General features: G+C 37.8%; 4 protein-coding genes across 4 annotated transcripts; 3 read left to right on the forward strand and 1 right to left on the reverse strand.

Moving 5' to 3' along the window:
- Window positions 1-1,928: 1,928 nt before the first annotated feature.
- On the reverse strand, window positions 1,929-2,285 carry LOC113279616 (branchpoint-bridging protein-like). The gene has a single exon (XM_026528294.1). The coding sequence runs from the start codon at window positions 2,283-2,285 to the stop codon at window positions 1,929-1,931; it is 357 nt and encodes a 118-aa protein (XP_026384079.1).
- Window positions 2,286-8,292: 6,007 nt separating this feature from the next.
- On the forward strand, window positions 8,293-9,607 carry LOC113282751 (probable CCR4-associated factor 1 homolog 7). Its single transcript, XM_026531817.1, has 2 exons — window positions 8,293-8,414; window positions 8,571-9,607. Exon 2 carries the CDS (start codon window positions 8,607-8,609, stop codon window positions 9,420-9,422), a length of 816 nt encoding a protein of 271 aa, XP_026387602.1. The 5' UTR covers window positions 8,293-8,414; window positions 8,571-8,606; the 3' UTR covers window positions 9,423-9,607.
- Window positions 9,608-13,440: 3,833 nt separating this feature from the next.
- On the forward strand, window positions 13,441-14,667 carry LOC113279617 (trichohyalin-like). The gene is made up of 2 exons (XM_026528295.1): window positions 13,441-13,813; window positions 13,964-14,667. The coding sequence occupies exons 1-2, from the start codon at window positions 13,441-13,443 to the stop codon at window positions 14,665-14,667; spliced, it is 1,077 nt and encodes a 358-aa protein (XP_026384080.1).
- Window positions 14,668-15,500: 833 nt separating this feature from the next.
- Window positions 15,501-16,649, forward strand: LOC113279618. The gene is made up of 2 exons (XM_026528296.1): window positions 15,501-15,722; window positions 15,864-16,649. Exons 1-2 carry the CDS (start codon window positions 15,501-15,503, stop codon window positions 16,647-16,649), a joined length of 1,008 nt encoding a protein of 335 aa, XP_026384081.1.
- The last annotated feature ends 6,204 nt before the right edge of the window (window positions 16,650-22,853 follow it).

Genomic DNA, 22,853 nt, shown 5'->3' on the forward strand with positions numbered 1-22,853 from the left:
CACGTGGAGGACATGCGGCCTAGAGCATCAAGATATGATATCACACTTGGACAGCCAAGAGACGCGCCTTGTCAAGATAGTGTCGCCACCCACCAGATCCAACGGTAGAGGATCGAGGAGAAAGAAACACTAGAACACTGCGAAGCACTGGAGGATAACCCAAGAGTCACTTTATCCTATCCCCAGAAAAATCTAAGATCTACGGCTGGGGATAGTCAGACTGACGCAGACAAGACAGGGGCAGAGGACAGCTGTCTCCCGCGGACAGACATCTCAACTACCCGCATTAAATACCCTCAAACAGCATACGTGTCAGTCAGCCTGTGGAGGAAGCGCAGATAGCACTGCATATTCAAACGGAACACGCAGAGAGAACCGAGAACACGAAGACCTCTGCGTAAGCGGCACAAGACACAAGAGGATAAGGTTATAACGGGCTTCATAAGTGGACCCCACATAACCATCCTATAAATACCCCTCTCTCCCAAGTGAAGAGGGGGCGAAAAACATTGAGAAGAGAATAGGAGAGAGGCAGAGAGAGAGAAAGTGTAAGTGAAGTTCCTCCTGCTACGCAGGCTTATATTGGTCTCAAAGTCATTCGACTATTTCTGTAACCCTCACACATATAATGAAAAACCCAATCCCGGAGACAGAGATCTGAGTGATGAATCATATAAGTTAATGGTTTCATCTATATTCATGCATTTATACATTATATGTTCAATTCGATACTTATGGTGTATCATGTTCGTACACTTTATATTTGATCCACTATTTATCTTATTGTATGAGCCAAGAACAATGATTGTAGTTGATGAGATGAGGAAGAATATTAGAACTCTGAGTCAAGGATTCGATATAGCCTATCCATTCCCCTCAGGCGCAGCTTATTTACTCTATTGTCATGAGTCTGCGCGCATTATTTGTGAATGCTCAGATGATACTAGATCTTTGTGTTCACACATATGACATTGGCTTCCCTGGATTCATATGCTTCTCGTTCAACCACCATGGGTCTGGCTTAACACCATTATGTGTTTCGCTGCTGCTGCTTCTTTTAACAGCTTCATAATATCAAGGGAATAGAAGCCAGGAATCGCCTAAGATTGGTCTTTGTTTGATGCCAAAGTTGCTCCGGGATATACTAAAATGTTCAGTTGGTTAGTGTTATTTCTTTCTTCTTTTATGATAGTAAGTTTCATTTCTCATCCCCCATTCATTAACCAGTTCTTGTAATATGGTGACTCCATAACAAAAAGTAATGGTATAATAATAGTTTCATATCGCATGTTCACAAGGGTGGCAGCACAAACCCTGCCTTGAAAATCTTTTAGTTGCACTAGAGACTCTGGCAGAACGATTTAGACTACTTCTGCAGGGACGAAAAAAGCAACCTTATAATCCAAACTTATAGGGATGAAAAGAGTAACGAAACTAGTAATACACACAACTGGTACAGAGAACTTCCAAGAGCAAAATGTGAATGAAAAGAATCACGACCTGGAGACTAGGGAGAGCTGTGCAAGACAAGAAAATTAGTACCCATGAAAATAGTGGAAATAACAAGTAAAGGAGAGAAGAACCATCACAAAACTAAAAATCAAAAGGATCCACTGATAACCAAAGAAAAACCCAGCACAAAATTAATATAAACCATTCAATGATTCAAACAGCCAAACCTGAATCAAGGTGATGCATCAAAAACTCAAAATCATGCTCAGACAACTTCTCTCTCTCTTTCTTTTCTGAGGTCTCACTCAACCTTGGGACTGGCAAATCTATTTACTAACATAAGAGTACTCACTGGCTTATCTGAGACAACACTCTGTCCAAAAACTCTTAACATGTTAAAAATCAAGTTACAGAAAAGTAATGAAATAGAAAAAGTAAGGGGGTCTCAGAAGTACACCAATATAGTCTCTGACTGGTCATGGGGTTCCTCCTTTCGGGTGCACCGAAGCCTTCTTTTGTTTCTTTCGAGCAGGTCCAGTAGACTGCTCAGAACCAGTACCCTTAGCTTCACAGTTTCTGGCAAGATGTCCAGGTTGGTTACAATGATAACATCTTCTCTGCGAAGGGGAAATTTCCCCAGCCTTGCAGTCCTCCACCTTGTGCCCTTTCTGGTTGCAATTGGGGCATATAAGGAACTTCTTATTATCGTTGTGCCGCTCAAGAGCTATTCGTCGCCACTCAGGAAACTTGCAAAACCCAATCTTCTTCCGATCCTTATTCCGCAAGAACTTATAGGTCCAGTTCTTCTTAAGAACTTCACTTGGATTAGGCATTTCACCATAAAACTCTAGTCTCCCCCCTAAGTGTGATAGATGGTCGGTTAGGAAGTTCTCTTCGCGGCAAACCCATTTATATTCTATAAACCTCTCTTTTGATCCCTTTGGGTATTTTTCATTCTCAAGTTTCCTGACATATTTCATGAGCTTAACGAGTTGTGGGCCATGAGTATGTTTATCGAATGCCACGGTACCTTTGAGGATATTGATTGCAAGCAGATTGTCGCACCTCGCCTCAAGCTTTGGACACAATTTGGGATTCACTTTGCGCAACATCTTCAAATATGCATAAATTTCCCCCTGTGTTGTTTCCATTACAAGGATCCTTGGCTCGGCCAAATCCTTCGAGTAGAGACATCCCTTTCCTATTCCTAATGTCATAACCATAGCCAAGGGACTTCTTGTCCTTTGATCCAGACGCATCAAAATTAGCACTCAAAACATCAGGCCTAACTGGGGGCTGCCAACACGATTTCTCACATGGAATTCCGTTCCGCCAATATGTCTCAGGGTCCTCCATATCGTGCATAATGAATTTTTCACCATCATGGTATGCCTCATCAAGTTCCGGCATCTCGGTGATTTTAGTCCTCCTCGAGTGGAGACGCTTCTTACTTCTTCTCCCCATTCTAGGCAAACAAACCACAACACATGAAAGAATGGACCAAAGTGTCAAACAAACACAGAAGAGAACCCATGAGAAACCTACTTCTTTTCTATCGTCAATTCAATAGCAAATTCAAAGATATGAAAGCAGTTATTTATTTGTTTCCCCCAAATGCAGAAAGTTAATTCACAACCCAACTTTTACTGTTTGAGAAATTAACAATCAGTGAAAAAGAGGCAAACGGCTTGGCAGTTGAGACACTGTAGTTAAAATTTCACCTACCAATTGCTCCTACTTTTTCTGGGATGATAGTTAAATTCAGAGTGTACTGCTTAAACCAATCTTGAGCTATACAAGAAACAGACGTCCTTACGATGAAAAAGAAAATAATGAACATAATTTTAAACGATAATCTATTGAGCAATACAGCGGTATAAGGATACGTAAAAAAGAGTCGAGAAATTGTACATACAATACAATGACATAGTTAGCATATTAGAGCCTTCTAGTAGTATATATAGCTTCTAAAGATATAGGGATCAGCTACACAAAAATGATTGTCTTAGTAACACAACTAAATTAAACAAAAACAGAAGGCAAATAGTCCATTCCTAATACCTATAATGCATCGTCACCTCTACCAGAAATCTAATGGTCATTATTCTTATTGCTTCAGCTCGACATTGCTGTCTCCACACAATGACAACCCACACATTTTACAACTACTTTCATGTTACCAATGTGGAGCAAACAATGTTATGAGGGGGGGAGGGGAGATCTATTTGGAGACAATGTGCACATAACATCTATTTCATATATACCGTTTTTTAACATTTTATTCTCTGAAAATTATGTGCACATAACACCTTTTATACTAACAATTGTTAGTTCAACTACATTCCATGTAAATATTAGGAGGGGAGATCTAATTGTTAGTTCAACTACATTCTTGGTTTGTGATATTATGGGATATGTATTGTTTGCGTCCGTGAACTTGAAGGTCCCATATGTTGTCAAAAGTAAAGTCGTTCATAAATTGGTATTCGTATTGATGAAAGGACGAATGAACTTTTGACAAATACAAAAGTTATGCCTATGCAGTCATTGATCTTCATTGATCCATTTTGTTATGTTTTACCGTGAAGGCTCCATTATGTGTCTTATGTTGAGCACAATACAACTAAGTCGATTATTCTTATTGGCTTTGTTGGTTGTTCCATAAGATGCTATATGTTGAGCGAACTTATCTATCACTCAAAAGTCTATCTCTTATATCTCCTACTTCGTATGAGACAAAAAGTCGTATGTTATATAGACTAGATCATACACATTTGACATTTCGAGCTGAGCATTCATTGCTTATCTTTTTCTCGAAATCGTGTGTTGGTAAAGCGTTTCGCTTTGATCAAGTTTATCTTCACCTAGTGACGCAAGTCATGAAAAGTTTCAATCACTTTGATAATTGCTCTGACGTGAATCGGTCTGTGAATAACGGCTACATAGTGTCCTCTGAGAATGTCTCAATGATTGAAATGAGAGTTTAGATTACATAACCATGTATTACTTGAACCGAAGTTTTCGAACTTTGTTGATCAAGAGAAATCATAAGGATTGTGGAATTGGCTTGCCAAGTCCGCGAACCCAGTACGCAGACTCAGTCCGTGAACTGTCAGAAGTTCTCAACCGAGAATTTCTGCTGGATTTTCCAAAACCCGTTTGTGTGCTAAGTCCGCGAACCCAGTCCACGAACTGGCGGAAGTTCTCTTTCCGGGAATTTCTGCTCAGTTTGGAAAACTCAACCGGTTTACTTAAGTCCGCGATCTTGTTTGTGAACTTAAGAGGTTATGATCTAAAGATGTGCTCTGAACATGAAACGTTAAATTACTAAGGAATGCTTTATGCAAACCGTGGCTATAATGTTCATGAGCCGATTCAATCGAATCGAATCATGTTTGTTTCAGTTGTGTCTTGTGTAGTTACATAAGATCTCATAGCAATTGAACAACTCTTTAACTAGTTCACTTGAGTCAATTGAACTAGTTATGGTGAAGAAGAACAAGGTTAATATGAAATGCTCATATGGTTAACCTTTTGGGTTACTGTGTTGAACCAACATACACGTACACGTTTGGGCATGGTTTTCGCAAACCCAGTAAACGTCTACCCAAGTGTGTGTATTAAGCTAAGTTTTCGATCTAACGGTTGAGAAGTATTATCTTGAATCTAAATCAGGTTTTCATCTAACGGTGAATATGGATTGCTTTGTAACTAAGGCAAAACCCTGATTTGAAGACTATATAAAGGAGACATCTAGCATTGGGCAAAACTAATCCCCACACGTCTGTGTGATACTAGTGCGCTCGCTAGAGTCGATTATCCTTTAACCTTTGGTTTTCTTCTCTAAAACCAGGTTAACGACTTAAAGACTTCATTGGGATTGTGAAGCCAGACCGATACTACTTTTATCGTAATTGTGTGATCTGATCTTGCATCTTCTATCGTACGAGTACAATCGATTGATTGGCTTGAGATCGTGAGAGTTCTCCGATAGGCAAGATAAAGAAGTCACGAACATCTTCGTCTCACTGTTTGTGATTCCTCGACAAACCTCTTGTGTAGTCAAGAAGGATTGTAGAGAGGTGATTGATTAATCTAGGCTGTTCTTCGAGAATATAAAACCGGATTATCAATTGGTTCCTGTTCACCTTGATTTCATATCTTAAGACGAAACAAAACCTAAGGTTTATCCGTGAGAGACAGATTCATCCTTTGATAGACTTTTCTGTGTGAGACAGATTTGTTTATTATCAAGTCTGCGATTTTGGGTTGCATCAACTCTTGGTTGTGGGTGAGATCAGCTAAGGGAATCAAGTGCATAGTATCCTGCTGGGATCAGAGGCGTAGGAGTACAACTGTTCCTTGGATCGATGAGAGACTGATTGGGGTTCAACTATAGTCCAGTCCGAAGTTAGCTTGGAGTAGGCTAGTGTCTGTAGCGGCTTAATACAGTGTGTATTCAATCTGGACTAGGTACCGGGATTTTTCTGCATTTGCGGTTTCCTCGTTAACAAAACTTCTGGTGTTTGTGTTATTTCTTTTCCGCATTATATTTTTTATATAATAATACAGGTTGTGTGTTAAAGATCATCAATTGGAAATCCGACCTTTGGTTGTTGATTGATATTGATTGATCCTTGGACATTGGTCTTTGGTACCATCCAAGTATTCCTTGTGTTTGATTAGGACTCGCTGATTTCTATTATCTTGAGTAATATCAAAAACAAGAGAGAGATATTAACTCCTTGAGATACTTATATATAAATTGAGTCTGACTGTGTAGTTAATTCTCTAGCAAAGTATTTCAGAGTTAGTCCATACAGATTTTTAATCGAAATATTGGGTGGTGTTGTTAGACCCCCCCCCCCCCCCCCCCCCCCCCCCCCCCCCCCCCCCCCCCCCCCCCCCCCCCCCCCCCCCCCCCCCCCCCGCTTTCTCAGAATTACTACACAAAAACTAGTTGGAAACTTAGTTACAAAATCGAAAAATAAAAGAACAAAATTGAAATTTGAAATACAATAATAAGTGAAAATATTCTAGGATAATACTTGTCTTTATAATAAACTAACAAGGTTAAAATAGAGACTCAATTAAATCAAATTATACGGGTCTACAACTTCTGCTTTTTCATCTTTTACAAGTCAGTTTTGAGCAACTTTTAAAGGCAAACCTAAGATGGAAGTGCTTCTCTCCAAAAGCACGTTGAAAAGATTTACCGAACACAGTTTTTTCGAAAAATTTGTTACATAGTGTTTTTGATAGAAAAAACAATCCCAATGGAAGCTTAAGGCTATGAACTCATTCTTATTAAAGATCCGCTGAAAAAGTTAAGAATTTTACTGATTTAAAACATGGTGATATTGAAGTAAGACATGTCAAGATCCTTCAAGGAAAGGAATGATATATAAGTTCATTGCAGATATGGCCATAAAAAAGTGGCAATAATCTTAACCAGTGTAAACAAGGTGTTTTAAAAGAATAAGAAGATATATCAAGGTACTCTGCAGAAGTAAGTTAGTGAACTGCGCCGAAATCAAACAAGAAAACAACGAATTTGAGAGGGAGCTAGTGGTGAGAAAAAACACCCAAATCCGTGAATTTTATCCAAACCAATCCGCATTTTGGCGGGTGGACACGCAATCCGTTTTTAGGCGGATTGGACGCGAGTGAATTTTTAAAACCCATAGTTTTCATGGATTGGACGCGGGTGGAACACCAACCATTCGTTGGATAACCGACCCTAAGAATAATGTTAGTATTATACATATATGAAGGTTATTATAGAAGAGGGAGGATCCATGGGCACTCTTAGATGTACAAGGTCAGACAAGATTTGCGCTATTTTCTTCGCAAAACCCAAACGAAAATGAATTTAAGTGTAATATTTTGATGATATGTTCCTCTTATAAGACTCTACATTCCTACAAAAAAAATGAACGCAATTCGAGATGTATAAAACGACCATCTTCCCCTTTGAATATCAGCCGCTCAAATTTAACGGTTGAAGTTAAGAGTGGTAGATGGTGAGGTTTTTTATCTCGAATTGCGTTCATTTTTTTGTAGGAATGTAAAGTCTTATAAGAGGAACATATCATCAAAATATTACACTTAAATTCATTGTCGTTTGGGTTTTGCGGAGAAAATGACACAAAACTTGTCTGACCTTGTCCATATAAGAGTGTCCATGGATCCTACCTCATTATAGAAAATTGGTAGATAATATATAATTTGTTATTGAGAAGCATTGAAAATCCTCAATGATATTCCAGAAATATTAATTTTGGATTGATCTGAGGCCTTCATCAATAAATTTTATAATTTTGGTTGTTGGAAAGACATTATGTTACTCTTGTGCTATGTTAATTACTGGTGTTTTAGTAATCTGAGTTTAAAAATTAATTTATATCACTCATGTTCAAAATTTATCCGTTTTCGTTTATAATTTTTTTAAATCCACAAATCCATCCGCTCACCCACAAATATCACACCCAACGGATAATTGAATAAATGCATATAAAAATCTCAAATCGTCTATTTAGATAGACTAAATGCAAGTAATACCAAATCCGCATCCACCCATCCATTGCTCACTCATGACGGAGCTAACCTGCTGTTAGAGCTCCGAGGATTCTACATGTATCAAGTATCATCGCAGCTTCAAATCAACAACCTTTTGTGAGCCCAACTCAACAACCTTTTGTGAGCCCAACACACTAGCAAGAGTCAAGAGTATTGGTCAGTGTATATTGACATGGTCCACGGGCTTATCCTAAAATAAGCAGGGACTTATTTTCAAATATGTAAATATCGTAACACGTTTCTTTTAAATAAGGAAACAAACCCTAAAAAATCTCTGTCCTAAGATTTTTTTCCCCTTTTCCTTTCGACAAACCACAAAATCGAACTCAAGGTTATGTGAATCAAACCCGGTTCCGGGAGAGATTTCACAAAAAAACATTCAGGTCAGCTCAATTACCAGATCTATGGTTTCATTTCAAGAAAAGAAAAAAAAAGATTGATTTTTTTTTTAATTTTGTTATTATCTTGTTTTGATTGGTTCTGGTTTAATCTAGTGTTTGTATGATGTTCTGTAACTAATTAAGTTAGGGTTTTTGCAGATCTACGTATCGGTGTTATATGATTTGGGAAGGAGAATGTCAGATTATATAAAGAATGATTCGATTCAAATTAGAGAAGTTTGGTGCGATAATCTGGAAGAGGAATTCAATTTAATTCGAGAAATTGTTGATGAGTATCCATATGTTGCTATGGATACTGAATTCCCTGGAATTGTGTTGCGTCCAATTGGGAATTTCAAAAACAGCTCTGAATTTCATTATCAAACATTAAAAGCTAATGTTGATATGTTGAAGTTGATTCAATTAGGTCTTACTTTCTCTGATGAAGATGGGAATTTACCAACATGCGGAACAGATAAATGTTGTGTATGGCAATTCAATTTTAGGGAATTCAGTGTAAGTGATGATGTTTTCGCAAATGATTCGATTGAGTTGTTACGAGAAAGTGGGATTGATTTCAAGAAGAATAATGAAAATGGAATTGATGCACATCTTTTCGGTGAGTTACTGATGTCATCTGGGATTGTTTTGAATGATAATGTTCATTGGGTTACATTTCATAGTGGATATGATTTTGGTTATCTGTTGAAACTATTAACTAGAAAAACTCTTCCAGATACTCAAGTTGGTTTCTTTAATTTGATCAAAACGTTTTTTCCGACAGTTTATGATATTAAGCATTTGATGAAGTTTTGTAATAGTCTTCATGGTGGGTTAAACAAGTTAGCTGAATTGTTGGAAGTTGAAAGGATTGGAATTTGTCATCAAGCTGGTTCGGATAGTTTACTCACTGCATGTACATTTAGAAAACTCAAGGAATCTTACTTTGGTGGATCAACTGAGAAATACTCAGGTGTGTTGTATGGTTTGGGTGTTGAGAATGGCGATTGAAATGAAACAAATGTTGTTAAAATAGTATGAATATTATGGAAAAAAAAGAAGTCTGTTGTTGTGTTTGATTTTTACTACCTGAGAGATGGGTTTGTTGTTTAGATTACCATTCTCTGTAGTTTGTAGTACACATCTCTTTGGCAAAGGAAATTTGTCTTTTTAAGTTATGGTGTTTCTCTCTTTCATTTCTAGTATGTTTGCTTCTATCCATCTCCCTCTCTTGTGCATTTTCTTTTGCTAAATTTATCAAAACCTTTGTATGAAAATAGTTTGGATTCAGGGTTCAGACCTAAGCTTTGGTGGGATTTACCGAAACTTAGGTCTGAATTTGATTAACCCACATCTAGAGTTTTAGGTTTGAACTTATGCGTAGAGTTTTTAAATTCTTGTATACTCTGCTGCAAAATGTATAGGAATGTAGGATCATAGGACTTCTTCTTTTTTGCAGATTTCTTTTCTCCTTTCGCATCAAGTCATTGTACAATGTAGTGTTTTTATTCATGAATTGATGTTGGTTACCCACTCGTTAATCTGTCAGTTTCCATGTTTTTCGCTTGTTATCAAGTTCTGCAATTGTTTTTATGACAAAGATCCTTGATAAATGCCATCCCTTTCGCTTTGTTCTGAAAATTTTTGCATACCTCACGGATTGCAATTTTGTTTCGCAAATCCGTTTCTGGGATGTAGTCAAGTTCTGGGTTATGGAATTATGGCGCTCGCACGATATTATTGTTAAGCTTTGCTTGGGTTCCTGTGGATCATGAAGAAATCTTATGGTTTAGGTGTTGAAATGAACCAAATGTTGTTAAAATAGTATGAATATTATGAGAACAAAAGAAAAAGAAGTTTGTTGTTGTGTTTGATTTTTATTACCTGAGAGATGGGTTTTTTGTTTAGATTATCATTCTCTGTAGTTTGTGGTACACACACATCTCTTTGGCCAAGGAAAATTTTCTTTTTAAGTTTCTTGTTTCTCTCTTCTGTTTGTGGTATGTTTGATTCTCTGTACCTCTTTCTTTTTTGCATATTTTTTGGTTACATTTGAAATCTCAGGTAATAAGAGTTTGAAGTTTGAAATCAGGATTTCAGAGTTCAGACCTAATCTTTGGTGGGATGTACCAGATCTTGGGTCCGAAGACTGGTATTGTGCCTCTTGATCCAGACCCAATCACATGGAGAATAAGATAACACCTCCACCTTATTTTGTTTTGTTTGGATCTGATTCGCCATCTGAATGTGACTGGCCTCAGGTCAAATGCTAGATTGCTAGATTAAAATCTGACATGAAGGCTGACTAAGAGTTATTTGATTCAGATATTTGAATGAATTCAAGAGTTATACTAATTATTGAGTCAAATGGAATTAGTCGGATTCAGATTTAGTGGATTCAGATTCAGATGAGTCAGAAAAAGAAATTTGTCTTTTTAATTTACGGTGTTTCTCTCTTTCAGTTGTGGCATGTTCGACTCTATCCCTCTCTCTTGTGCATGTTCTTTTGTTAAATTTGAAAAGAGTTTGGATTCAGAGTTCAGGCCTAAGCTTTGGTGGATTTTACCAAAACTTAGGTCTGAATTCGATTAACACACATCTACAGTTCTAGGTTCGAATTAGCTTCGAGTCATATTGCATTGAAATACTAACAAATATTCTGGCTCCCAAGATCTTTTGTCAACTTCCAGTAGAAGAATATTTTGAATTTTTACTTTCTTGTCCAACATATGACATATAGAAATTTTGGTAACTGTCATCCCCTTCGCTTGGTTCTAAAGATTTTAATAAAATTTCAGTGCACACCTCATGGATTGCAATTTTGTTAGACAAGTCCGTTTCTAGAATGAAATCAAGCTTTGGGTTCTGGGAATTCTGGCGATCTGCACGACATTATTGTGAAGCTTTTCATGGGTGCATGTGGATTCATGATTCTTGGATGTTTAGCAGGTTTTCTCTTTGCAGTTGTTTTGACAGTTCTGTATAGATGGATCCAGTCTCCCAAGTGACTCTGGTAACAGTAACAACTGATGGATCATGAAGTGTTCCACTGGCTGAGCAGCCTGGTTAGTCTCTGTGCCATAGCCGCCTATGAAACATTGTGTTTTATTTGAGAGAGAAAACTATAGCTATATGACCGGAAGTCCTGGCCGAAGCAGATAGTTCTCTTTTGTTGTTTTTCCTGGCCTTCTGAAATCACCCTAGTATTAGCTGATTAGTGTGCTGTCTTTTTTTCTTCTTTTCTTTTGAAGTTCATCTGATTTCATCCATTTCTTCTCCTGCCAATTATATGGTATGCTTACTGCTTTCTTTCTCCAGTGGTGTTGAAAATTTGTGGAATCTGGTATCTCACCTCTTTTGCTACTTCCATTTAACAAAATGAGCGTTCGTTTCTTACTGACGGCTAGTAATGTTATGGATTTTAAAAATTAAGTACATCAGAAGAAACCATGTGAAGACTGGTATCATTCCTTTTGATCCAGACCCAATGACAAGGCGAGTCCCTGTGGAAAATCAGATAACAGTTGATGTTAATGGGGTTTTCAACAACACTCTTGCGGTCCGTGATGTAGTTGCTAGAGATGGTACAATTGCTTCTAAAGGGGTGTATGTAGACTTGGAGAGTTGAGTACTCGAGTGCTTACTCTCCAAAGCAGCAGCAGAGCTCAGGGCTTTCAGTCTTGCAATTCAGTTTGCTCTAAGAATTGGTTATAGCAGCATCATCATAGATGGAGATGCTCGGGCCATCGGTAGCATCCTGAATGGAGAGTGAAGCTTATGATGGAGCATGCATCACAAGCTGCAAACCCTTACTACTCAAATTGACGCTCCTCCAGATTCTTATCCATTCATTTTTTTTAATTATTAAATGGATGAGCGGCATGTGAGCCAATGAACTGGCTCACACTCAATTATTAGAAAACCAAAAAAAAAGTCTACAACTCTCACAAATCATCGATCAATCAATGTCAAACGGAATCAACTGCAAACAGATGCATGCTCCCAACCAAGTCCCATTCTATTTTTACGAAAATGTTATAAAGACCCAAGGAGTAGACACCAAAATAATACCCAGCTTAGGTGTCGCACGGGTACTGCCTATTCACATTTAATCGTGGACCCTACCATGGGCCGGAAAGGATTCACCGTCCCGGATCTACGGATTTGCATATCATAGTGATGTGAAACTTTGGGCTATAATTCCGGGGTCTCCCTAGCACAGTCGCTCATTTTGCCATGTTGGGATGACATTATGACACGTCTGAGGAGGAGTTGTGGACAAATGATCTGCTCTGCTATCACGTTTCCGTTAACCCAAGGCAACCGAAAGGGCATTAAGAAAATTCAACCAATTTACTTCCCGGCCAAATTGGGATATATCCGGATTAATTGGGGTATTATAGATATTAAATACCACACGTCATAATATGTGGGTGAAAGTAATAATTCGATAAACGAGCGAAAAGTATCGTGTATAGTGTATTTGAGATGACGCATCAGATGACGTCAGAAGAGTCATGAGTAAAGTGTGACAGTCGTGCGAAATTATAGAGGACGTGCGAGAAGAGTCAAGACTAGCATGCGATATTGACGCAGTCAGATCCCAAAATAAAAGTTTTATTAACTGTCATCCACTATGGAAACCCCTATATAAAGGGACCGAGCAACCTTGTGAAGGGGGATCTTTTTGAGAGCTTAGACTTGGAATTTAGGAGAGAGAAAGATTATTTGTTCTCCAAGTTAGAACTCATCTCAAGTCTTGTAACCATACTGAAGATTTATGAATAAATGTATAAAATTTAAGATGATTACTTGAATTGTTATTAATATAGGGTGTGGTTGTAGGATTTCCAGCAACTACATTTTGGCGCTAGAAATCAGTTTGGATTGATATACCGTGGTGGTGAATGTTTAGAGATTTAAATCTAACAATTCAAAAGAATAATCTCAGAAGGTTCATCTTAATTGCTCAAATTTTTAATTCGTTACAGAGAAATTCTTCTTTAAATTGAAACAAGAAAAAACAAAAATGGTGAGAAGAAGCAAGAGAATCGCTGGAAGACGAAGGAGTGAAATTGCAGAGTCATCTAGGATGGGAGAAAGAGATAATCCTCAACAACAAGTTAATAATCCAGCTCAACAAGAACCTGTACAAAATAACACTACTGATTATGACAGAGTAAGTGTTCATACTTCACAAACAGATTCAACAGAAGAGAATGCACATAGGACTGAAGAAGGAAGATTCATAGAAGGAGATGATGAAGATATGAAAATTGCAGAACTTCGACAAAGGTTGGCTGATGAAAGAAGGCGAGAGGAGGAAGAACGTGTGAATTTGATGCGTCTAAATAATGAGTTAAGAGAAGAGAATATAAGATTACAGGAGAAGAAATCGAGAAGTATGACTCGCTCAAGGAAGAGATCAAATACATCAAGACAAAGTCAATCTAGTCGAAGATAAATCAGGCAACAACAACGTTTGGATGATATTGAAGAAAATAGTTAGGAAAATGATGATCTACATGACCGACGAGATGAATATCGCGTAGACCAACCGCCAACGGATGACCGGTACGTACAACATGGTGAAGATCATCGAATGCAAGAAGATAACAGAGATAACAGGTATGAACAACGAGTCGAGAGATATCAAGATGAACAACGTGATCCAGAACAAGGAAGGATGATATTACATGGTAGACAAGTATTAAGAGATCAATGCGAACGCGAAGCCGAGGTTGAAAGATACATTGCAGAACAAAATCACGCACATGTTGAGCGAGAAAGACGTAGGAGAATAAGACAAGAAATTGAAGAACGAGAATTCCAAGACGTTGTGCGCGAAAATAACCATGACAACCTGGTAAGAAGATGTGAGGTCCATCGCACGCTTCCAAACCAGACTATGGATAATGAGGAAGAACAGAGAAGAACAAGGTGGCATAAAAGTGAAATGATAAGGGATCAACACGATCAAGTCGAACAGGATGACAGAGAAAGACAGGGACGAATGGGAGATGTTGAAGAAGAAAGGGAGATGCAGGAGGCTATTCGTCAAAATAGACATGACAACAGAGTAATGCAAGCAAGATTAAAAAGACCAATGCAACAAGACCAGGTAATGAATGAACAAATTTTAGGAGAGCTAGCGGAAATGAGAGAAATGATGACAACAAGAAGAGATGGCGGTAGGAGACAGTTGGATGAGGAAATTGAAGAAGCGGGAAAAACACCATTTGCAACACAAATATAGACGGCGAGAATACCACCTAAATGCAGTTTTCCAGTATTCACTAATATATTTGATGGAACAACTTGTGCGATAAAGCACATAAAGGCTTATGTGCGAACTTTATTGCAATGAGAAGATCATGATGCAGTTCTTTGCAAGTATTTTCCGTCAAGCTTGTCAGGAGAAGCTTTGAAGTGGTTTGAAGGTTTACCTACTGGAATAATCAGATCATTCAATATTTGCAGTCAATCTTCCTAGGATCATACATCAACAACAATGTATTAAGACCAGGCATAGAGCAAGTATTTGGTTTGAGAAGAAGAACAAATGAATACCTGCGAAGTCTAACCACAAGACGGAGAACAATGTGCAGTGAAATGGCTGGACGAGTGGATTAAAGAAATCTCATATTAGTGTTTATCAATGCACTCTTTGCAACAGATTTGCTATACACAGAAGTTTTCAGAATTAAAGACACCATATCAATGACAGAGCTACGCGAGTATCAAGAAGAATACATCGATCTTGAAAAAAAGCAGAAATAAATGGAATCCTATCCCGTGGAAAATACAAGCAAAAAAGATGGGAACGCGAGTTTACTTCCTAAACTAGCAAACACAATTGCAAGCACGTCTCTAGGAGGATATAAAAAAGTGATAAGCGAAGATCAACAAAAAATGGTAGTAATATGAAGTTGAGATCAAGAAGAGTGGGAACGAGAAAAACAAGTCAATAATCATGGAGGAAATAATAAAATTCAAAGACTTGATAATCAACCAGAAGGATATGGAGGCCAAAAGAAATATTTTAATCAAGGTCCAAGAGGCAATAAAGTAGTGTGGGAGCCTATAAAGATGTCGTATCTAAATGCTACAGTAGAAAAAATTTGGGAAGCTATAATTTTGATGGAAGAAATACCGGCACCACCAAATGTGGGAAATGAGCCACCACCAGGGGAAAGAAGTAGGGAATTCCGTGCTTATCATCGCTTTCATGGTCACACAACAAATAATTGTAGGGACATAAAGAAAATCATTCTACGAATGATAGATCAAGGGAAGTTGGATCACTTTTTGGTACAATAGCCGCAAAATTTACCTCCACCACCTCCAGAAGGGCGCACACAAGACACGGAGATAGGAAGAAATACCTATTTGATTGAGCTAGGTGATAAAGCCAAGAATCTATAATGTAATTCGATAATACATTCGTTCAAGAACATAGAAGACTTCCATGATAATATCTTGAGTAGAGTTTACGCGAGGGATAGTAATGGAAGAGATATATTGAATCTTGCGAAGATATCGCCCTTAAAAGATTGGCAGAAGCAACTTATTTCCTTCAATGCAGAAGAAGTACCTGGAGGTGAAGAATATCACGAGAATCCCTTAGTGGTAAAATTGGAAATCGATCCAAAAGAAAAAACTAATGCAGATGAAGAGGAAGAAACAGATACATGGGCTATCAGCAGAATACTAATAGATCCTGGAAGTTCAGTAGATATCTTATTTTATCATACATACAAAACTATGGGTGGTCTTGATGAAGAGCTTATTCCCTCTACTTATAAGATATACGGTTTCAATGGCACGGCTAATAAACCGAAGGGAGGAATAACAATGTGGATTCCTTTAAAAAGCATATCATCGGAAATAACATTTTGTGTAGTTGATGTAGAATCACCTTACAACGCTTTGATTGGAAGGTCGTGGTTACATGGTATTTTATGGGTGGCTTCTACTTTTCACCAATGTATCAAGTTTCCTCTTCCTCAAGGCGTAGGAGCAATAAGAGGAGCTACAAATGAAGGAAAAACGTGCCATGAGATTGACATTGACAAATGTGAAGAGCGCTCAAGCAAGCGAAGAAACTGGAAACAACAAATAAAAGAAAGTCAGCGTGGTGAAAGGTTGATGGTAGACGTCGTAAATAAGGAGAAGGAAATAATACATGATTCTGCACAAGCGATAACAATTGTACAAGAGCATAGGAGCGAATTCTAAGAAGGAGATCTAGTGATGAGGTAGAAACCTAGATATAAAAAAACAGGTAAAGGAAATGTGGAAAACATGTGGGAAGGCCCATAAAAGATCAAAAGAGTTGTTAACAATGGGATGTGTAAGTTGATAGATGAAAAGGGAAACTCATATGATGAATTATGGAATCAAGTGTACTTGAAGAAATATGGTGCATGCGGTAATTCCCGCACGGCAGAAGAAATGGAACAAATACGCATCGATATATTCGATAGCGTGAGAGAACTTAAAGAAGTGCAGAAAGCGAATACAACAAGTAATTCATCGCGGATGTAACAATCCTCAAAGAATCAGTTGATTTCCTAGTAAAAGAAAGATTATATCAGAATTGTATTAATCAAAAATAAGAATGCAATTGAAGAAACCTTTTTCATTATAATGATATAAGAAAAAGACAAAATAAGATTTCATAATAAGACCTTAATAAAAAGGCATCAGAAATAAAGACTCCAATTAAGGAGCCTAGCTATGCGATTGTGGCGTGCACCCTAGTTCGCGTAAATAAAGAGGAAATAATAAGACCTAACACACGTCATAATTCGTAAGCTAGTTAGCATGGCTCAAGTGAAAGCTACACCGACCATGGAGCTTAAGCCATGGAGATTTGGGGTGAAACAAAAACCCATCCGGTAGAGCGCCTTAGTTGAAAGACGAAAGGTAAGAAGCTCTCTACTAAGGAGTGCAGAAACTCGATCAAGGCGCTGAGATACACGGTTGAGTCAAGAGTGCCCAGGGCGTCTGGAGCGTACCTGACCATTCTTGACAAGTCTTGACTATGATGCACTCCGTCCGAAGAAACCCCACTTATGGTTTGGTCTTGTAACCATAAACCATATCGGTGGAGGGATAAGAGACCGCGAAAACAACTAGTTGTTGCATTACTGGATGGGAGGAGCATACCCTAACTCGGTAGGGGTACGCCTCCTTGAAGGGGAAATCAGGGGGAATATAAGGACGCCACCCTCTATTAGGGAGCTGAATTGTGTCAAAAGACGTAAATATCATGAGACTTTTTACTCATGGAGTATTAAGTCTTGTCATATTTGCACGATAATAAAATTTGAAGAGGTAATAATACAAGAAATTGATAAGGCGAGAACAATGGGTCATTACGCGAAAACGTAAAGACGTCCTGCGATCTCGTCGCATAGCAAGAATATCATATACAAGGAAAAATAAGACCTTTAATTAGGAAGGCTAAATAATACCTCGTGAGAGAAATATTATAGAAGCTAATAAACATTATTATTTTGCAGGATAAATACACCTTGCGAAGTTTGTCGCACGATACTGAGACAAAGAGGATTCCCAAAAGAGAATTTCGCATGATAATGCACAGAACATAGCTGAGGCAAAACACAAAGGTAAATTTAAAAAGAAGACAGAAGGTAAAATAATGGGGAAACAATATTCATCTATATATTAGTTTTATCCAATCATCTGTTGTCGAATAACAGAGGCAAGTATGGGAATGCTAGCATTTAGAAAAGTGTTATTCGCCTCCACATGATAGATTTATGCTTATTTGTCATAATAAATGAATGTCATCATGCACATTTAGAAGGGTGATATCACAAATAACTTTATTTGTTAGAAGGTGAAGCTTTTACACGGGTATATAGCAAGGAGGGTACACATTAAAGGATGGGAATACACATTAAAGAAATATTAAATAATCAAAAAGATTACATCAATGAAGCAATTTTAGGAGTTAATATTTGAAGACCAAAGAAATGATGAAAACCTTACAAATGTGGCAAAGTAGAAAATCTATTCAAGAATAAAGAAGATACTTTTTGCCTAAGTTGTCTTCATTCACCTTATCAGCTTCAGAATTATCAACTTCATCGTCAATTTCTTCATATTCAGAGTCTTCTTCACTCTCAGAAATATCAGAAATTTCTTCATTTGGAGCAACATCAGCAAGCTTATACTTTGAGAGAGGAATGTCATTCTCAGCACAAATCTTCCTTATAGCATCATCACGGACGCGAATAACATCCTTGCTATTATTGGAAATGATAGAAGCAACCTGTCTCTTCAACCTGCGATATTTAGAATCACGAGCGATAAACTTCGCTTCAATGCCTTCATGAGAGGCAACCTTTGCTTCCAGCTCCTTAATTTGACTGCGAGGTTCTCTTTCAACTACTGCGAAGGAAAATGAGAAAGTTAATGTCATTCATAAAAAATAGATCAAGGGGTAATAAATGGAAGGTAATAAACGACCTTCTTTATTGGAAATAATATCTTTAATCAAAGTGGAATGATCTGATTCGAGACTAACAGTCACAAATAAGTCATTCCTAGCATTATCTAAGACTTTAGCAGCCCAGTCAAATTCAGCATCACTTTCTATGAGAAGTCGAGAACGGATCATTTTTCCTAGATCATCAAGTGCGTCCCTCTCACTTAAAGCTTGATCTCGTTCCACTTGAACTTGAAGAATAGTCTGTTGGAATTTCTTTAAATCTTTGGCACCATTAATCCTGTTTTGTAAATCTTTGTTTTTCTCTTTAATTTCTAAAAAGCGACGTCTAAAATCATTACTGGTAGACAAGGCCTTCCTGTGGTGAACATTAAGATCTTGGTACTTCATCTTAAGCTCCTCTAAAGAAAAGGTATTCAACTTGTTATCAACGAAGTTATTTAGAGAAGCATTAAGATATTCTAGAAGGAATATCATCATCAACATGATCAGGTAGAAAATGAAATAAGGAATTCTCCTCATCAGTAAGGCTGTAAATCCCTGCAGGAACAGATAATTACAATGGGAGCAAAAGACATAAATAAACAGCTTGACAAAATAAGTAAAGGATTACGCACCAATTAATTGATCTTTCCTTTTTTTGAAGATCGGAAATCTTGTTTGTACAGGAAGAAATATCAGATTCAAGTTGATGGTTTCTCTTGCGAAGATCAGCAGCATCATTCTCATGAATGGAAGCTTGGGACTTAAGTTCATTATTCTTAGTTGAGAACCTGCGAAGCCTTCTTTCATAGTCTGCAGAGACAACATATGATGAGCGAGCCACCTGCGAGGTTATTAAATAAATGTGAAAAAAAAGCTTTCCCGTAATACAACTTTAAGGAGAATGCGAAGTTATAATAAATTACCATAGAAGCAAGCGAATATTGAAAACTAGGACTCAAAGCTGAGGCATCTCAGCGAAGAGAATCATCATCCAAAGTAGGAGCATCTATTATCTTCGCAAGAGTCTTACATGTGTGAGCCAATGAATCATCTTTAACTGTTGTCATGGAGTCAGAAAAAATACCAGATATCTGATCCATTGCAGATTTAATAGATGGATCTTCACCAAGGATACTGTCATCATCATCATCATCATCATTGTCGGATTTAGAGCTTGAAGAGGAAGGTGCTTTTCGCTTCTTAGAGGGATTCTTGGAAGAAGATTTGGAAGCAGTCTTTTTACTGCGAATTACACCTTTTCCTTTCACGCTTACACTTACAATCTCCTCCTACGCACATAATAGAAGACAAGAAACAGAGGCAACAATATTGTTAAAATTAAACAAAAGGTGTTTCTTACTTCATTATTGTGCGAAGATGTCGCCCGAGACAATTTTCTGGTTTTTTTTGCTTGATCTGCCATCTGAAATGAGGAAATTAAGAGTGGTAGAAGATAAAAGGAAAAAGAGGGAAGTAAAAATAATTAAAGATAGCCTACCACTTTCTCTTCTTCGGGCCATTTGAACACCCAAGGGTCATAAGCAGGAAGTCCCTCAGGAAGGGGAAGATTTAAGCCATGTTCATCCCTACCAGTTATATATGGGCCCACCAAGATGATTGGGTAATCTAACCATCGCGTATGGTTCGACCAACGAGCAGTACTATTTGAAGGGTCATGCCAATCAACATCTCGCATGATCCTTTTCTCTTCAGCAATACCATCTTTTCTTGACAAACGAATACCCCATTTAGAGGTGCTACTTTTCGTGATGGTAACTTCGTAATTCTTGAAAAAATTATCAAGGGTATAATCAGCAAGATTAATTTTCTCATCTCGATGATCAGGATTTCGCTTATCCATTGGGTACTGAGATTCTAAACCTGCTGCACGACGAGAATATTCAAGAGCTATTCTAATACTATCACCGCTAAGTTGAGAATGCCACGAGAAAAATTCTCATGTGAAAGGATCTCATAAAACAAAGGAATTCTGGGATCATAAAGGGGAATAGGAAAACCATCAAGAAGTTGTCCCACTGAAATGATGATCTTTTGATCACTCCATTCTTCAAGAGAAAACCATTCAGGTCCAAGTTTGGGTGAAGGTTTTGATCCAGCAGGGGCAGATAACGAAAAACCCCGTGAACCAAACTCTCTCTTCAATCTATCAAATGCATGTTTGTTCTTCCAACCAGCCTCGGGCATTTTGAAGTATGGGAATGAAGAATAATGAAAGGATGATCAGAGATGATCAAGAATATCAAGATCAAAATGGGAGAGCAATAACAGAAGAAGTGCGAGAAGAAATCAGAGGAATAGTAGCAGGAGAAAATAGTTGCAGAGAATAAAGAAAAAGCCAAGAGTAAAAATAATTATGAAGAAGAAAATAATATATTTACTCTCGATTCCCGAGATATTCATTCATTAATTAATGCGATGATTAAGAATGAACGGATAAGAAAAAGCGGTTATAAAAGACGTGTCAGATCAAGAGTAGCTGAAAAGACACGCGTGAGTTCTCACGCTTAAATCAGGGGAATATGTCGGCTGAAAAGAATATGAAAAGATGAAGGAATGCGGCATTTTGAATTGGAATTTCTCATATCTCTCCCTTTCCAAAGAAACGACATGAGAAGAGGCAAAATATAGATACTAAATACCGCACGTCATAATATGTGCGCGAAAGCAATAATTCGATAAACGAGCGAAAAGTATTGCGTATAATATATTTGATATGACGCATCAGATGACGTCAGAAGAGTCATGAGTAAAGTATGACAATCGTGCGAAATTATAGAGCACGTGCGAGAAGAGTCAAGACTAGCGTGTGATAATGACGCACGCCAGATCCGAAAATAAAGATTTTATTAGATGTCATCCACTATGTAAACCCCTATATAAGGGGACCGAGCAACCTTGTGAAGGGGGGATCTTTTTGAGAGCTTAGACTTGGAATTTAGGAGAGAGAAAGATTATTTGTTCTCCAAGTTATAACTCATCTCAAATCTTGTAACCATATTGAAGATTTTATGGATAAATGTATAAAATTTAAGATGATTGCTTGAATTGTTATTAAGATTTCATATAGGGTGTGGTTGTAGGATTTCCTGCAACTACAGGTATACCCGATTTTAAGTGGACTCTTTTTAAGGGCTAAGGGGAGAGTTCTAATGGATGAAGTTACAGAACTACCCTTACCTTTTATAATTCCTTCTCTTCTTCTTCTCCTCTACCTCTACCTTTCCGGCTTCCCCATCACCCATCATTGAAAACTCATCGATTAATTCGTCGTAATCGTTGATTCGAAAATTATGATTAATCTTCAAACATGGAGCCGCCGCGGCCTAGGGCTATTAATTTAGTTGTCGACCCTTCCGACCATTGTTCCGGCGACTTGATTATATTTTTCGACCCTGCCGACTATTGAATTTTTTCTTAATTGTTCTTGTTCAAGTTGGCAAAGGGAAAGAAGAAAAGTATTACTCATCCTTCAAGACCTCCTCGCTTTGGTGACAAACTCTTGACTGCAACACATCGAGGGGAATTAGTTGATCTGAGAACGCTCAAGATCCGGGAACGAAATGATTCTCAACCACCACTAGAACCAAGTGATTCAGATGAACCTCCAGATGAATACCAATCAATTCCATCTGGTAGAAGAGGTAATGATGATGATGATGTTGAAAGAACTCCGGCTGCTGTAGGAGGTAACAATGATGATGATGGTGATCAAGACATGCCACCTGTTGGAGGAGGTAATGATGATGGTGATAACAATAATGAAGATAAAGATAAGGATAGAGAATATGAAATTGTTGAAGAGGAAGAAGAAGAAGAAGAAGAAGAAGAAGAATAAGAAGGTGGAGATAATCAACAAACTCAAGCTAATGATCAACAAAACCAAGATGCAACTACAACTGAAACCGGAAAGAAGAAGAAGGTTATTACTAAACCAGCTGATTCCCATATGCCTCCCT

This window comes from Papaver somniferum, chromosome 5, assembly GCF_003573695.1.
Source record: "Papaver somniferum cultivar HN1 chromosome 5, ASM357369v1, whole genome shotgun sequence".
In the NCBI taxonomy this organism is placed as follows: domain Eukaryota; kingdom Viridiplantae; phylum Streptophyta; class Magnoliopsida; order Ranunculales; family Papaveraceae; genus Papaver; species Papaver somniferum.

Excerpts from the sequence above, each read along its gene's own strand:
- LOC113282751 (XM_026531817.1), top strand. The coding sequence starts at position 8,607 with ATGTCAGATTATATAAAGAATGATTCGATTCAAATTAGAGAAGTTTGG.
- LOC113279617 (XM_026528295.1), top strand. The coding sequence starts at position 13,441 with ATGGTGAGAAGAAGCAAGAGAATCGCTGGAAGACGAAGGAGTGAAATT. Across the intron at positions 13,814-13,963 it reads ACAGGAGAAGAAATCGAGAA|ACCAACCGCCAACGGATGAC; the intron begins GTATGACTCGCT and ends AATATCGCGTAG.
- LOC113279618 (XM_026528296.1), top strand. The coding sequence starts at position 15,501 with ATGTCGTATCTAAATGCTACAGTAGAAAAAATTTGGGAAGCTATAATT. Across the intron at positions 15,723-15,863 it reads GGAAGTTGGATCACTTTTTG|AACATAGAAGACTTCCATGA; the intron begins GTACAATAGCCG and ends CATTCGTTCAAG.
- LOC113279616 (XM_026528294.1), bottom strand. The coding sequence starts at position 2,285 with ATGCCTAATCCAAGTGAAGTTCTTAAGAAGAACTGGACCTATAAGTTC.